General features: G+C 39.7%; 1 protein-coding gene across 1 annotated transcript in view; it reads left to right on the forward strand.

The window, feature by feature from the left end:
• Window positions 1-1080: 1080 nt before the first annotated feature.
• Window positions 1081-14589, forward strand: part of eprs1 (glutamyl-prolyl-tRNA synthetase 1) — a 36586-nt gene continuing 23077 nt past the window's right edge. Inside the window, exons 1-6 of the mRNA XM_007904524.2 lie at window positions 1081-1198; window positions 6110-6194; window positions 8223-8322; window positions 9757-9913; window positions 11941-12092; window positions 13335-13429. Of these exons, the coding sequence (XP_007902715.2) occupies window positions 1156-1198; window positions 6110-6194; window positions 8223-8322; window positions 9757-9913; window positions 11941-12092; window positions 13335-13429 (632 nt within the window). The 5' untranslated portion in view covers window positions 1081-1155. The remainder of the gene's footprint in view (window positions 1199-6109; window positions 6195-8222; window positions 8323-9756; window positions 9914-11940; window positions 12093-13334; window positions 13430-14589) is intronic.

Genomic DNA, 14589 nt, shown 5'->3' on the forward strand with positions numbered 1-14589 from the left:
CACCAAAAACTCTCCAAAATATTTTCACTGTAAATGCATGTGTTGCAGAAAGTGGGTTGGACTGGATGGATAAAACATCATTTGCAAGAGACTCTGATCTTAGATCTAACTTTAAGCTGCCTTTGTCACAGGAGGGAGAAGATGGAAATAAGCGATTTGTTTTTATGATGCAAAATGCTGCATGAACCATCCCAAAGTACCAGGAATAACATTTGATAACAGAAAACAAAGCGTAATGCGGTTTCTTTCGAAGAAAAGTTTGCCTTTTTGTTAGTTGTATAAATCTAGCGAGAATTAATTCATTGATAACTTATTTGATGCATCATCACCCTTGAATATAGATTGGCTCACTTGCTGATTATAAATACCTGTAACGATAATCCTTTAATTTTGATTGTGTCATATCACCTTTGAAACATCTGAAAACTGGAGTCCTGTAGCTCAGTGGTTAGAGCACTCGCCTCACAAGAGAGAGACCTGGGTTCAATTCCTGGCAGTATGAAACCTTGGGCAAGTTTCCTTACTCCACACGCCTGATGATAATCCCTCAAGAAAAAAAATAAATTGGTCACTTCAATCCACGACTGTTTGTGGGACATTGCTGTGCGCAATTGGCTGCCGCGTTTCGCCCACAAATATACAGTCAATTCACTTTACAGTATATTCTGTGAAGCGCTTTGAGACACCTGGAAGTCATAAGGTGCTGTATCAAATGCAAGGATTATTGTTATTAAAAGTGCTTAATTGGATTTACTGTCAAATACTGTATAGTGGCTGTATTTGTGGGAGACCTGACAGTCAGTTTGTGCACAGCAATGATGACCCACAATGAACAATCAATTTATCTGGAAGATTGTTGCCCAAAGTACAGTATTTTACCACAATATCTCTGACCCTCCAAAAATAAACAACTCCTCAGAGAGAGAGAGAGAGAGGAGGAGAGAGGAGGGCGGAACTTTTGTCCCTGGGACCTTTGTACCAAGGATCCGGGGTAGGGGGTGCGGTGTGTGTGCGCGCGGGCGGGGGCGGGGCGGGGGGAGGTTTAGAGTGAGACTGCCGGAAGAGGCGGTGCTGCTGCTGCTGCTGTTGCTGCCGCCGCCTGGAATCGTGGCAGACAGAGAGGAGCCGGTGTCAGACCGCCCGCCACAGGCACGAATGGCTTCGACTTTGGTTGTGAACGTCTCCTGCCCGCCTTTGGGTGAGTGAGTGAGTGAGTGACCTGCGGGGCTCGGGGCTGAGAGGGGAGGGGGGGAGGGAGAGCTTCCCCCGCCGCCCGCCTGGGCCCCAGTGTGTGAGTCAGTCTGAGGCATGGCTTATTGCATCATGCTGGGGGCTGGGGGCTGGGGGCTGACAGCTCCTTTGCTGGAGATTCAACAACAACAACAAGATTACATTTGTATAGCGTCCTTGGGGGATAAGGAGGAGGGGAACTGCTTAACCTGATTGACAAACATGTATCCACCGAGACTAGAGAAGCTGTGATTGTTCTCCTTGGAGGAGAGAAGGTTAAGCAGAGAATTAATAGAGATGTTCAAAATGATGAGGGGTTTTCATAGAGTGCACAGGGTGAACACGTTTCCACGGGCGGGTGGGTCGGTAACCAGACCACACAGATAGTTGTCAAAAGAACCAGAGGGGAGATGAGGAGGAGAATTTTTTTTACGCAGTAAAAGTTGTTCGGATCTGGAATGTACTGCATGAAAGGGTGCTTGATGGAAGGAGATTCGATAACAACTTTCAAGAGAGGAGTAAACTGATATTTGGGAAGGACAAATTTGCAAGGCTTTGGGGAGAGAGAGCAGGGGTGTGGGACTCATTGGATAGCTCTTTGAAAGAGCCGGCATGGGCACGATGGACCGAATAATCTCCTTCTGTGCTGTATAATTCAACGATTCTGAGTCAAGAATTGTCCTAATGCGCTATTTGCTTTAAAACTAACTTTTCCTTCCTCCCTCCCTTCCCCTTTACTCACTCAGTTCATTTGGATCATCTGCAAAGGAGCTGCTGTGATGGGATTTTGTACTTGTATTGCATGCCCGATTTCGCCTCTCTATCGTTTTTCGACCTTGTTTCTTCCCCCCCTTTTTAAAAAAAAATATTTGTCATTGATGTGTTCAGCATTGCAATTAGGTGACACTTTATATAGCAGACATTTGTCAATGCACCTACATGTTTTAACTGTGCAGTTTTTAAAAAAATATTGTGCAGCTGGAGTGTTCAAAACTAGTTTCATTTTCCTTTGAGAAATGCATATTACATTCTAATTTAATGTGTATGTGGAAGCATTTCAATCTTTGATTTCATTAATCTTTCTAAAGGAGGAAGCTGAATGTCATTCTGTATGTATGGTTTCCTAGCCCCCGGTTAGATAACAACCAAACTCAATTTTTTTTATTGCTGGGACTGGGTGTGGTTTTGTTTGTTTGCTTATAATTCTTTTAAAATTGTTCAAAACTGTTTTTCATAAGGAATTATTGCTCACCATGGAGTGACATTGACTCTGACCATCTATCTCTAAAGGCTCATACCATTTTAAATAGAGACTGGGTATCAGTATTGAAGATAAAATGAATTAATTATTTTGTATTTGTTGCCCTTTTCTCCTCTCCTAAAGCTGGAATATCGATCCACAGGTACTGACAGCTTTTAATTGAAGTGGCCTCTCTTTATGTGCGGCCATTATAGAAGCAGACCATGGGAGTCTTCAACCTGCCTCGCCTGAAATCTGCACTATTCAGTCCAATACCTTGCCTTTTTAAATGAAAAAATGCAAAATACATTTGTTGAAGAATTCTGCAATGAAATTTTCTTTAAGTATATCACCGATAACATTAATGTTTTTTTGTGATGAGAGCATCTTGAAATTTACATATACACATATTAAAATCCGTCTTTTCGCATTGCTGGGATCTTTCTAAGATGGTTTTAGGTCTTGTATGTCTGGAATCAGTGCATGATTCAGCAAGATCAATATAATGACACTCGTCTTCTCCCCCACTTTATACACAGACAGAACTTATTGTTTCTGTTTTGGATGGGTCTTTAATAATGGCATTGTATTCAAAGATGCAGTAAGTTGCACTTTTGTTAAGCCTGATAAAGCATAGGAATGGCACATCGTAATTACAAAGCACCAGCAGACATTCAGTTGATTGACTGAGCCAGCCCAGCTGCTCTGGCTGTTGGACTTACTGCAGTGCAGATCCGATAGATGTACACTGGAGAAGGTAAGAGATGGAACTGAACTGGTGTTCATATCTCTGATCCTTTAATCCTTTTAGTGAAAGGTTTAAGTGAGACTTTGTTTTACAGATGAGTTGTTACTACTTAAACTAGCAGGAGGGTCACTGAGATTAGGGGTGACTGGAGGGTGGGTTTGGGGTCAGTGGCTTAGATGTTCTCTCGAGTGCTACTTCACCGTAGCTTTCAATCAGGTCACTTGTTCTGCCTGTATCTCATCTAAACTGCAGTCATGCCACGAGACAGAGCAGTTGTAACCATCTATCCAATGCCATGTGAAATTAACTTGCTCTTTGTTTCATCCTATCCCCCACTTTTTCATGGATGTATGTTGCGTCGATTCCTTGGTTCCGTTCAGGGCATCACTTTTAGGGGAGTGCCTAATTCCTCTCTATTATAACGTATGAATTCAGTGAATTGATGTGGGAAAGCAAGCTCATTTAGTTTTGCTCAGGGTGGAGTTAAATCATCTCAGATTACCCTCAATTTCCTGGGTTCGAAAGTCGGAAAATCAGCCTGCACCCCTGAAGGGTAATCTGTAACAGGTGAAGGGAGGAGGACCTTTGCGTATCCTTTTTGACCTCAATGAGAGTTTCTGAAAGGACATTGCAATTTGTGGCAAACGCTGTCTTGAGTAAACATGAAAATGATGATACAAATATCAAACATTTGAACATATTTTGCCAAGAGCTTAGATTCTATTCATTCTTAGATACCTACAAAATACAGTCATTCCACATTACAGTTAACCTGTGAAACACTTTGAAATGTCCTCCTGACCTGAAAGCTGCTGTTGCAAATGTAAAAATTATTATTTATTATTGTGAACAGAGAATAGCAGACAAGGGAGCATTCAGAGGGAGCGATGTTCTTTGCATTGTTTAAGCGCTGATTGGAAAGGCAGCTAAATTTAGCTGTGCAAAAGCATTATGGGAACTATTACTCTGGGCTCAGACCTGTTTACTCATAGCTTGAACCCTGCCACAATCAGCCCACTTCTACTGTTCAAGAAAATTAAATCATATTAAAATTTTAAAGTCAACTTCAACTTTTTTAAAAAAATATTAAACCAACCTGCCCATTCCCTCCATTGGCAGTAGCCTGCTCCATGTCCACTGCCCTGCCTGTCCCACCATCGGCAGTCGGGCCTTCACCCTTTCTGCCCACACGCTCTGGAATTGCATTCTTGAATCCCTTCGCCTTGTCTCCTTCAAGGCACGTCTCAAGACTTTCTTCTTTGTCCGTGCCTTTGGTCATCCTCCCACCCACACCCCCTTATCCTCCACCCCTCTTGATTTCACCCCTCAACTCCGGTCAAAACCTTGCCTGTCCAGCGCCTTGGGGCATCCTCCTGATGGAAAGTTGCTACATAAATTCAGTAGCTTAGTGGTTAGAGCACTCGCCTTGCAAGCAAGTAGACCTAGGTTTGATTCCCGGGCAGGGCGAAACCTTAGGGAAGGTTCCTTATTCCACACGCCTCTGTTTACCTAGCAGTGAGTAGGAAGCCGCTTGTTAGTCGATTGGTAGACTGCTTTCCGGGGGTAATAATCCCTTCAAAAAATACCAATAATTTGGTCACTCAATCCACGACTGTTTGTGGGACACTGTTGTGCGCAATGTTTCACCCACAAAATACACAGTCACAACACTTTAAGTATATTCTGTGAAGCACTTGGGACGTCACAAAGATATTTTTCATAGATTCATAGAATTTTACGGCACAGAAGGAGGCCATTCGGTCGATCGAGTCTGTGCCGGCTCTTTGACAGAGCGTCACTTTCACTAACCCCAATCACCAGCTTTCTTCCCATAACCCTGCAAACCCGTCTTCCCCAGATACCTATACAGTTCTCTCTTAAAAGCTGTTATCAAATTGGACTTCACTACCCTTTCAGGCAGATCATTCCAAATTCGAACAACTCGCTGAGTGGAAACATTTCTTCTAACCTCCTCACTGCTTCTTTTGGTAGATATCTTAAGACTGTGACCTTTCATGATCTTGAAGACCTCTATCAGGTCCCCTTGTAACCTTCTCTGCTCTAATGGGAAAAGTCCTAACTTCTCCAGCCTGTCCTCATAGCTAAGGTTCCCCATTCCTGGTATCATTCTCGTGAATCTCCTCTGCACCCTTTCCAGTGCCTTACTCTCCTTCCTGAAGTAAGGTGCCCAGAACTGGACGCAGTACTCCAGCTGAGGCCTAACCAGTGTTTTGTATAGATTAACCATAACCTCCCTACTCTTATACTCTATGCCCCTACTAATAAAGCTCAGTACACCAAATGCCTTTTTTACTGCCTTATCTACCTGCCCCGCTACCTTTAATGATTCGCTTACTTGAACACACAGATCTCTCTGTACGTTCACCCCCCTTAAGATTGAGCTACTAAGTCTATATTGCCTCCTTTCATTTTTTCTACCCAAGTGTATCACCTCACACTTATTCATGATATGATAAGGTGTTATATCAAATGCAAGGATTATTGTTATTTGTTGACATTTTCAACGGAGACTGGTTCTTGTTGGTGAAGTAATTTTTCCTGGTGGGGGAACTGAGTCCTGCATTTTCTTCCCCCTCTCCTCACATGTACTGACATTTACAGAACCAGTGAATTTTTTTGGTAAATTTTTAAAAATAAGCTAATTTGCAACACCTTAATATTAGACTTGTAATCTAGATTGGTTCTGAATTAATTTTATTTGAATTGAAATCACATTTGGTAGCCAGATTTGGATCTCGTTCACTGCTTGTATCAACTCAGCAACACTCAGTAATTGCATAATTGTTAGTGCAGTACATCCTTCAGTGAAACTGGATTTTTGATTGACTTGAATGTACAGATTTAACATCAAGAATTTCTTTTTCTTGCAGATGCATTGCTGACTGTGGAACATGTGAAAGATTCCATCAGTATTTCTGTTGAAGAAGGCAAAGAGACTCTTTTGCGCGTCTCCAAGTAAGTAACTCAACAGGAATAGATTTACTGCTGTCACTCGTAGTGCTGTATCAGAAAGCCAAGAAATCGAGTTTTCTATCAAGGGATTATTATCACCTCTTAATTTAACAGTCAATATCAAATTTAAAGAAACTGTAGTATTGCACCTTGCACAATCTTAATTCTTAGATGTGCACATTCTCAAATCATATATTTAAATGACATGTTGGTAAACATTTATTTTGAAATAAATGCCAAGGTAATCAAAAGCAATGAAATCAACTAACATCTTGATTATTTGTGATTGCAATTTTCCGCACAAGGTCTTATTAGATTACGTTGTCAAAATAAAACAAGCCTTTGCTGGCTCAGTGACTTAATTCAGTGACCAGCTGACTTATAAGGACCAGGAATTCCCCCCGACTTTACCCCAGTGTGTGCTGCTGAGTACCCATATCTCAGCAAGTGTGGCACGAGAGGTGCTATAGTCAGCCTCAAAATTCTCCTAAAGCTATCCAATGATTGTGGTTTGCAGTGTGCTTGTGTGGACGTTGGGTGAAAACAGGGTTGTGTTCGCCTACTCTCATGGCCAAATAGCCTGCTAATGCTCATTACAGATTGTTACTTCTTTCACTGCTGCTCTGTAATTGACCACAGTGAGGAACATGAGAATGTATACCATGATTCAGCTTATCTACTGTACAGAAAAGCATGGACTCCACTTGACACTTCCCTTGAATTGCACGTCCTGCATATTTGTAAAACCATTTACAAAATCACTTTTACACTTAAACCAAGAAAAGTATTTAAATCAAAATGAATCTCCAACTGGAATGTTTTCAGTTAGGAGGTGTTGTTTATTGCTGATACTTCTTGGGAAAAAAATCACAAGTTATTACAAGGATCACTGACTTCCGTTTAATTCTAACTACAATACTATAGATTCAGTTATAATAAAAATCGTTACATTTGACATAGCGCCTTTTATATTGGGAGGATGTCCTCCTCTTTCTATTAAGAAAACCTGCATCTTGCACAAAGGGGGGAATTATTAAACTATTAATTTTGTCATGTTGAAATTACAGATTTCTGTTTGTTGTAGAGTTGTATTACTCTCTAATCCTTTTTTAAAATATCTATTGATCAACTCATTTATATAGATTAACATAGTTGCAGTATACCAAGTCATAGTCACATTCTGGTTCAATATGCATTCAGCATCTTTCACAGGAGTGCATTGAAATTCTGGTGAATGAACTCCAAATGATTCAGATGGGGGTGGGGGGTGAAGAATTGGCAATAAATGTTTTAAATTTCCAATGGATAAATTATAGATAACGTATTCTTGAGCATCAGTTTTGCAAATTATCAGGGTTTGGTCTTTGCAGAACAGTCTAGTATTAATATGTATGCAATACTGTGCTGATTTGTTGAATGAGGTTTTTTCAGACAACGAATCTGTCACATTCCATGAATTGATACAGATCTGTAACTTGTTTAGCAAGATTTTCTGCATCTTTGATGTATCGTGGGGCTGGGTGGGGAGTGGGATTGTGGACACTGAACATTTGAACGAAAAGTACAATAATTAATAATAATAATCCTTGCATTTGATATAGCACTTTTCACGCCTTGTAGACGTCCCAAAGCACTTCACAGAATATACTGTAAAGTGAATTGACTGTATATTTGTGGACGAATGCGGCAGCCAATTGCGCACAGCAAATGCAAGGATTATTATTATAATGTCCCACAAACAGTCGTAGATTGAAAATGACCAATTTATTATTGTTTTTGTTTTTTGGAGGGATTATTATTAGGCTCTGTGTGGAGTAAGGAAACTTGCCCAAGGTTTCGCCCTCTGCCTGGAATTGAACTCAGGTCTCTCGCTTGCAAAGCGAGTGCTCTAACCACTGAGCTACAGGACTCCACTCAAATTACTAATTTCAACAATTTTTAAATTTACAGTGGAGAATTGTTGATCATTCCATTGTGATTGTGTACAAACGAACGTGAACCTTAATATTTTTTCTTATTTCAATCTCACAGGGATGTGATGTTTAATGATGTAAATTCCATTGTCCGCTACCTGGCCCGAGTGGATACCAAAAGTAACCTGTATGGCTCTAATCTCCTTCAGCATGCTGAGGTAAGGCGTGACCCTGTGTAGCAATTTCTGAATTATTGATACTTCAGTTTGGACAATTTCCATCCATTAAATCTTTAGTCTGTGTTTTGATCCGACGCATCCACCCTTGAAATTGAGCCGAGCTGCTTGTAAATGTGTTCAGGTCTCTGTCTGAAAGCAATATCTTCTCATGATCAATTGGCTCCTCTGTACCAATTTTTGGATTGGTTAACAACATTGAAATGGTATAATTTCTCAGAAGTGCATCACTTTGTCAATGAAAATTTCTGTTAAGAATAAGCACTGTTATTTTCCCTCTTGACTTGCATGTGACCGTGTGATTTGTAATTTTACTGCTTACACTATTTTTGCCTCCTGATTTTTACCCCATATTTACAATACAGTTGACTCAATAATATTTTGTGAATCCTAGCAACCTTTCAATGTGCCAACTCTCCTTTTATGCTCAATTTGCAGAATGGCTGCTCTTTTTTGTTACAGCTGTGATTTCCAGTGAATCCAATGAAATACGTCCTTGTGCATTCAAAGTAGGGCAGTGCTGCCATGTCAGCTGAGACAGATGGAACTAATTTCATTGTGTCACCTAATCTTTTCCTGATCAATGCGACACAATATTAAATAACTGTATGAAAACATTTTAACTGTCTCATTTGCACACAGTACATAAAAAAGTTTCAACATTCATAGTGACTTTAGGTGTCTAAAACTTTTGAGTGGAAAAAAACTTTTAAGAATTATTAGACTCACTGTCAAAACACTCTAGAGGGTGGGGGGGAGAAACAAAAGAAAAACAAACGTTGATCTTTTAATTCGAAAACTATTGCCAGATTAATTCAAATTAATACCAAAACTAGTTAATTATTTCTAGTTGGAAATGTGAATAAAGAAATGTTGAACAGCTGATCCGTTGTGCTTTGAAATAAGTTTTGATTTTTAAGTTATTCAGCTGCACTTTTTCTTATGTAGGTTTGATTTTGCAGGTTTTTTTTACTGTTAAATAACTCACAGAATAAAGCTTATGTATACAATGCCCATTATGTTGTTGCATATTGCAGCAAAGTCATTTAATTTTTTTTNAGCGTGTGAGAAGCCAGTTGGTATTTTGAGGTGAGCCAGGCAGCTTTTTGTGGGCATTTTGGATTTTTTTCATTGGTAAATGTCTTGAGTCCACGCTTCAATCACATTCTAATTGAACCTGCGTTCTGCAGTAACATGTTGACAATTTTAAAACCTTTGCTGCTGAAAAACATCAGTATATAAAAGAGAAGAGTGATTCTTGTTTTGAAAATTTGATTGAAAAGTTGCACAACAATTATAACTAAACTATAAATCAGAACCCCAATTTATATTACTAGTATGGAAATATGGTTGATTTTGAAACCTACTGTATGAATAATACTGAAAATACTGAACTTCTTTCCTTTTAACTGACAGGTTGATCACTGGTTGGAGTTCAGTGGCACAAGGCTAGCTGACTCAGCTCTGTTCCCTGACGCAGTACAAGAGCTTGATTGTGCTCTATCACTCAGGACATTTCTGGTTGGAAACGGGTTGACCCTGGCTGATCTGTGTGTGTGGGCAAAGTTGAAAGGTTTGTATAATATTGGCTTCTCCAGTGAGAGAAAACTGGGCTCAAGGAGACAGACTACAGAAGCATTAAAAATGTGTTTTGTATACTGTGTTATTCAGTGTAGTGTGTGGATGTTTCTTCCAAAATATGGCCGAGTGTGCATTATACATAGATGCAGAGAAATATGTCAACAACCAGGCAGATTTTGGACCTGGAGGAAACCAGATAATCTGCTGATGGCTGATGACCCAGTGGCTGGTGTAAGCGAGAGAAACACTATGCCATTGTGAAACATTCATGGATTCTGCTGCAAGACTCCCTCCTTTCCCATTATGACTCTGCCTAATTGTGTCAATAATGGTGGCATTCATCCAAAAGAGTTCTTTCTGTAGCAGATCCTGATGGAGACGTGTTCCAGGAAGCTGGAAGAAACCTTTGCTGTTGAGAACACAGTCCTGGCATTGGCCCCCAGCCTTATTTCCTGTATATAATGCACACCTTTGTGGAGAAGAAGATGATAACTTTCCTCAGAATATTGGGGTTATATGGCTATTACCCAAAATACATTAATCCAGTGTATTTAATTTTTGGAGAGTCTTTTATTGCGAAACATTGAGGTGGAAATTTACTGTACTCGAATGACAATTGTGAATGTATAGCATCCCTATTCATGACATTTGTGTGTAGGGGAGTAATTGTACTTTTACAATCATTATTTCAAGCTGAAGCTGATTTTCCACAAACTAAAATATTTTTTTAGTTAAAGATATGAATGTTCTGGATGGAATATGTATCGTCCACAATGAGACTAACTAACTCAATTATGATTTTGTCGGTTATGAGTTATCCATATTTGCCATATGCCATGACATGTCTTTTCCGAATCATTTCTGTAGTGTAGGTTTATGGCATCATTTAAATTGACCTGTAATTTGCAATATTAGATACTAAAGTGAACCTGGGTCATAGATGGTATAAAATATTGGTCAGCAATTAGCTTGTTAGTACTAATTATATTTGTTGAGGATTTTTTTTCAATTGAGAAACATAGATGAAGGGCAAAGCCTATAATAGAGGACACCACCAAGGTTGAAAGGAGCAACTGAAGTCCAGAAGTTGTAGTTAGCAATTAGAGATTTGAAATATGATAGTTGTAGGAGAGAAGACTGAAGGAAATGAGAAGTTTCCCAGTCTTGGGAAGAATGATTTATAGCAGGAGACAGTGAGATGTGCTTTGAATTTGATACAGAGGATGTAGAAAGAAGTTTTTAGGACAATGTATTTGGTCAAAAAGAGAGAGATTTTGACTGGATACGCAGATTAGAGGTCAAATCTGTGAGATTGATCACGTATTAAAGAAATCCTGTCCAGGAGTATGAAAAACATCCTAGAAATCTTCCCAGATCAAGAACACTTTACATGTCGTCAGTCAAGCCATTGAAAGGAACATATTACCTCTGAGATTGGAGGAAATAGCAAGGCTAATACCATTCGACAGAAAGATTTGAAAGAAACTAGATTCTCCTTTCCCATTAAAGAGTGTGAATAACTCCAAGGTTAATTATTTAACTAATGCACGGTGGGAGGAGTGAACTGAATTAAGTTGATAAATGTAGAGTGGAATTGTTAGCAAAAGAATGGATAAGGCTGAAGGATGAGGAGAGAAAGTCACTGATGTGAAAGGTACAAAGTGGGAGGTAGAACGGAGCCTCAAACGCTCGAGTAGGTGGGAAGAGATTTGGAGAATGAACCATTGTCTGCAGCAAAGGTAGTGTGGTTTGAATGAAAACTAGATAACCATGAAGATAACTTTGGTGAAAAATTGTGTAATTTCTTTAGAAAATTATTTTTAAAATACATTTTAAATAAAATATATATTTTATATAAAATAAAATTATATTTAAAAGTTGGCATGTGAAAGTTTGCCAACAGCTTTATAATCAGAGCCTGGCCAAAGAGGTTTAGATGTCATTTGCAAATCTGAGACATATGAGATCTGTTCAGTTTTCTTTAGACTTTTCTTGAATATTATGTACTTGCATCAACAGGAAGTACCCCTTATCAAAAACAGCTAAGTCAGAACAAGGCACCAACACATGTTAAGCGCTGGTACAACTTCCTTGGTTCACAGGACCCATTTCAGTCTGTGGGTAAAAAATGGGCAGCAGCAGCAGCAACAGCAGCACCACAGAACAGAGTGGTGAGTCTGCAGTTTTCTAAACTTATGGGAAAGCTAGTTGAGTTAGTGTGGCTTAAGATCCAGCTGATCATTAGGAGTGGTGCTATGTTGTAACAGTTGATTGAATCTGCTAGCAGTATGACAGGCTGCTGTCATTTCTGAGCATTTTCAATTCTGCATTGCTCTGTTTCCATTGTGACATCTTCACTGTGCACATTTTTGTTAATTATATTTTAAGCATCTCACTCTCTTGGTGACCTTTTTGTTTAAATCTACCTCATTTTAGTTGATCATTATGGTTCAGTGCTCTTAAATTTTGATTATGGTTGAAAATGTCTTTCATTTAATTTGCAAATCATGAAGTGGTGATATAACAATTGGAGCAGCACAGAATTTCGATGATCTAGACTGCTGTCTAGCTCTAAAAATACAGCTTGTGAAGATCCTCGATCCTAGATGGTATCAATGAATTTGGGGGGTGGCTTGGTACTTCTGACTCCTACTCTACAGATTGATCAGACGCTTTTGTGGTAGTAATTTCCTAGTATCAACTCCACTATTGTAGGAAAGTGCTGATCAAATGAGAGCCAACAAAAATCAAAAGGCAGCTCAGCTACAGAGCAGCATTGCCAATGGTCTGGGCAGGTCATCCGCTTGTCTTCTTCACTGAGAGTTTGTTGCAAAGGGAGTACTTAACTGGACTGCTGTGGTGTTCTGGAGGGAATCGATGAGGAGCATTAACTAGAGCAATTTGGACAAGTTGAAAAAGACCTAAGTGTCATTTGTCTTGGCACGTGGTACCTTATGGGATTAATGCTTTTACAGCTGAATAGCCATTTTTTTAAACAAAAATGTGTGTTCTTGGCGACATTTCTCTAGAAAGAAATTGCTTCCTTTATCAAGCTAAATAGTTTGTTAACAAATGGGAGGGGAGAAATTATCTGTGAATGTAGTTTGTATCCAAGTCTCCAAATCACATGATTACTATCTAATAAAAGGAAGAGTGGTGTGAAGGAATTGTTTTACACAGAGCAAATGTCACCATAAATGATTGTTAAAGCCAATTTTGTGACCGCAGTTATAGTAGAATTGGATGAATAACAAGAAAAATAATGGGGAAGCAGCAAGGAAATTGGATTGGAATGGGGGAGCAAGCACCAGCACAGATCTGATGGGTTGAATGTTATCTTCCTGTAGTACAAAAAATCTCTGTGATGATAAATATTGAGAAATGTATTTTATATTTTCCAAAACGTTTTACAGAGAAATGAAAAGAAAGAGGATCGTGGAAAGTTTGTGGAACTGCCTGGTGCAGAGGTTGGGAAAGTGATAGTGAGGTTTCCACCAGAGGCCAGTGGGTGAGTTAACAGGATTGAAAGTCATGCTGTGGATATTGCTCTCATTGCATAGAGTTACATAGATTCTATGGCATGGAAACAAGCCATTTGGCCCAAATAGTCCATGTAGTATTTATGCTCTTCAAAAGCCCCCACCCCTCCTGTTGCCTTATCACTGCTGTGTGAAATTGGACGTAACATTTCACCCACAAAATATAGTCAATTCACTATATAGTATATTCTGTAAAGCGCTTTGGATATCTCGAAGATGTGATAAGGTGCTATATCAAATGCAAGGACTATTATTGTTGTTATTATGTCTGATTATTTGCTTTCTTTGTATTGGTAAAGCGTGTTTGTGTTGGGTCTTTGTATGTTGAAATAGACAGGAATCTCTCCATCCATTTAAATAATGAGAAGTAACAAAATGTTAATTTGTCACGTCTCGAACAGGATGCTTCACAAAGTATTAATATTTGGATTGGGATTTTCTTGCCGAAGGTAGCAGTTTTGTTTTGAAAAGAGTTGTGGTTAGCACAACAGTGTTAACCTGTAGAGTGAATTGCTCCCAAGCAATAATACCATAATATCCACTTCTCTTACCAAATTACTAAGCATCAGTAGCACCTTGAAGTTTCAAGTTGTTAGTCGATTGGCGGATCGTTTTCCGGGGTAATGATCACTTCAAACATTTTTTTTAACGGTAATTTGGTCACTCAATCCATGGTTGTTTGTGGGACGTTGCTGTGTACAATTTGCTTCTGCGTTTCTCCCACAAAATATACAGTCAATTCACTTCACAGTGTATTCTGTGAAGTGTTTTGAGATGTCTCAACGATGTGATAAGGCGCTATAAGGTGATAAGGTGGCGGTGAGCTCTCATCTCCCTGTCCCCTCTCGGCCTTTCCCCTTACTCCTCCGGAACCTTTCCCTCCTTCGAGCACCTTACCCTCTACCACCCCTCCAGGCTCTCCCTCGAAATCCTTGTCTACCGTCCCCCCAAGCCTTCCCCACCTTCCTCTCAGATATCTTCACCCTCCTATCTTCCCTCTCCCTCTGCTCTGAATGCCTCCTAATCCTAGACGACTTCAACCTCCACTTCAGCCCCTCCTGCTCTACCTCTGCCGACCTCTCCTCCCTCCTCTCTTCCCTTAACCTCTCCCTCCTCATCCACTCCCCCA

Source organism: Callorhinchus milii, unplaced genomic scaffold, assembly GCF_018977255.1.
Source record: "Callorhinchus milii isolate IMCB2004 unplaced genomic scaffold, IMCB_Cmil_1.0 Scaffold3, whole genome shotgun sequence".
Lineage (NCBI taxonomy): Eukaryota > Metazoa > Chordata > Chondrichthyes > Chimaeriformes > Callorhinchidae > Callorhinchus > Callorhinchus milii.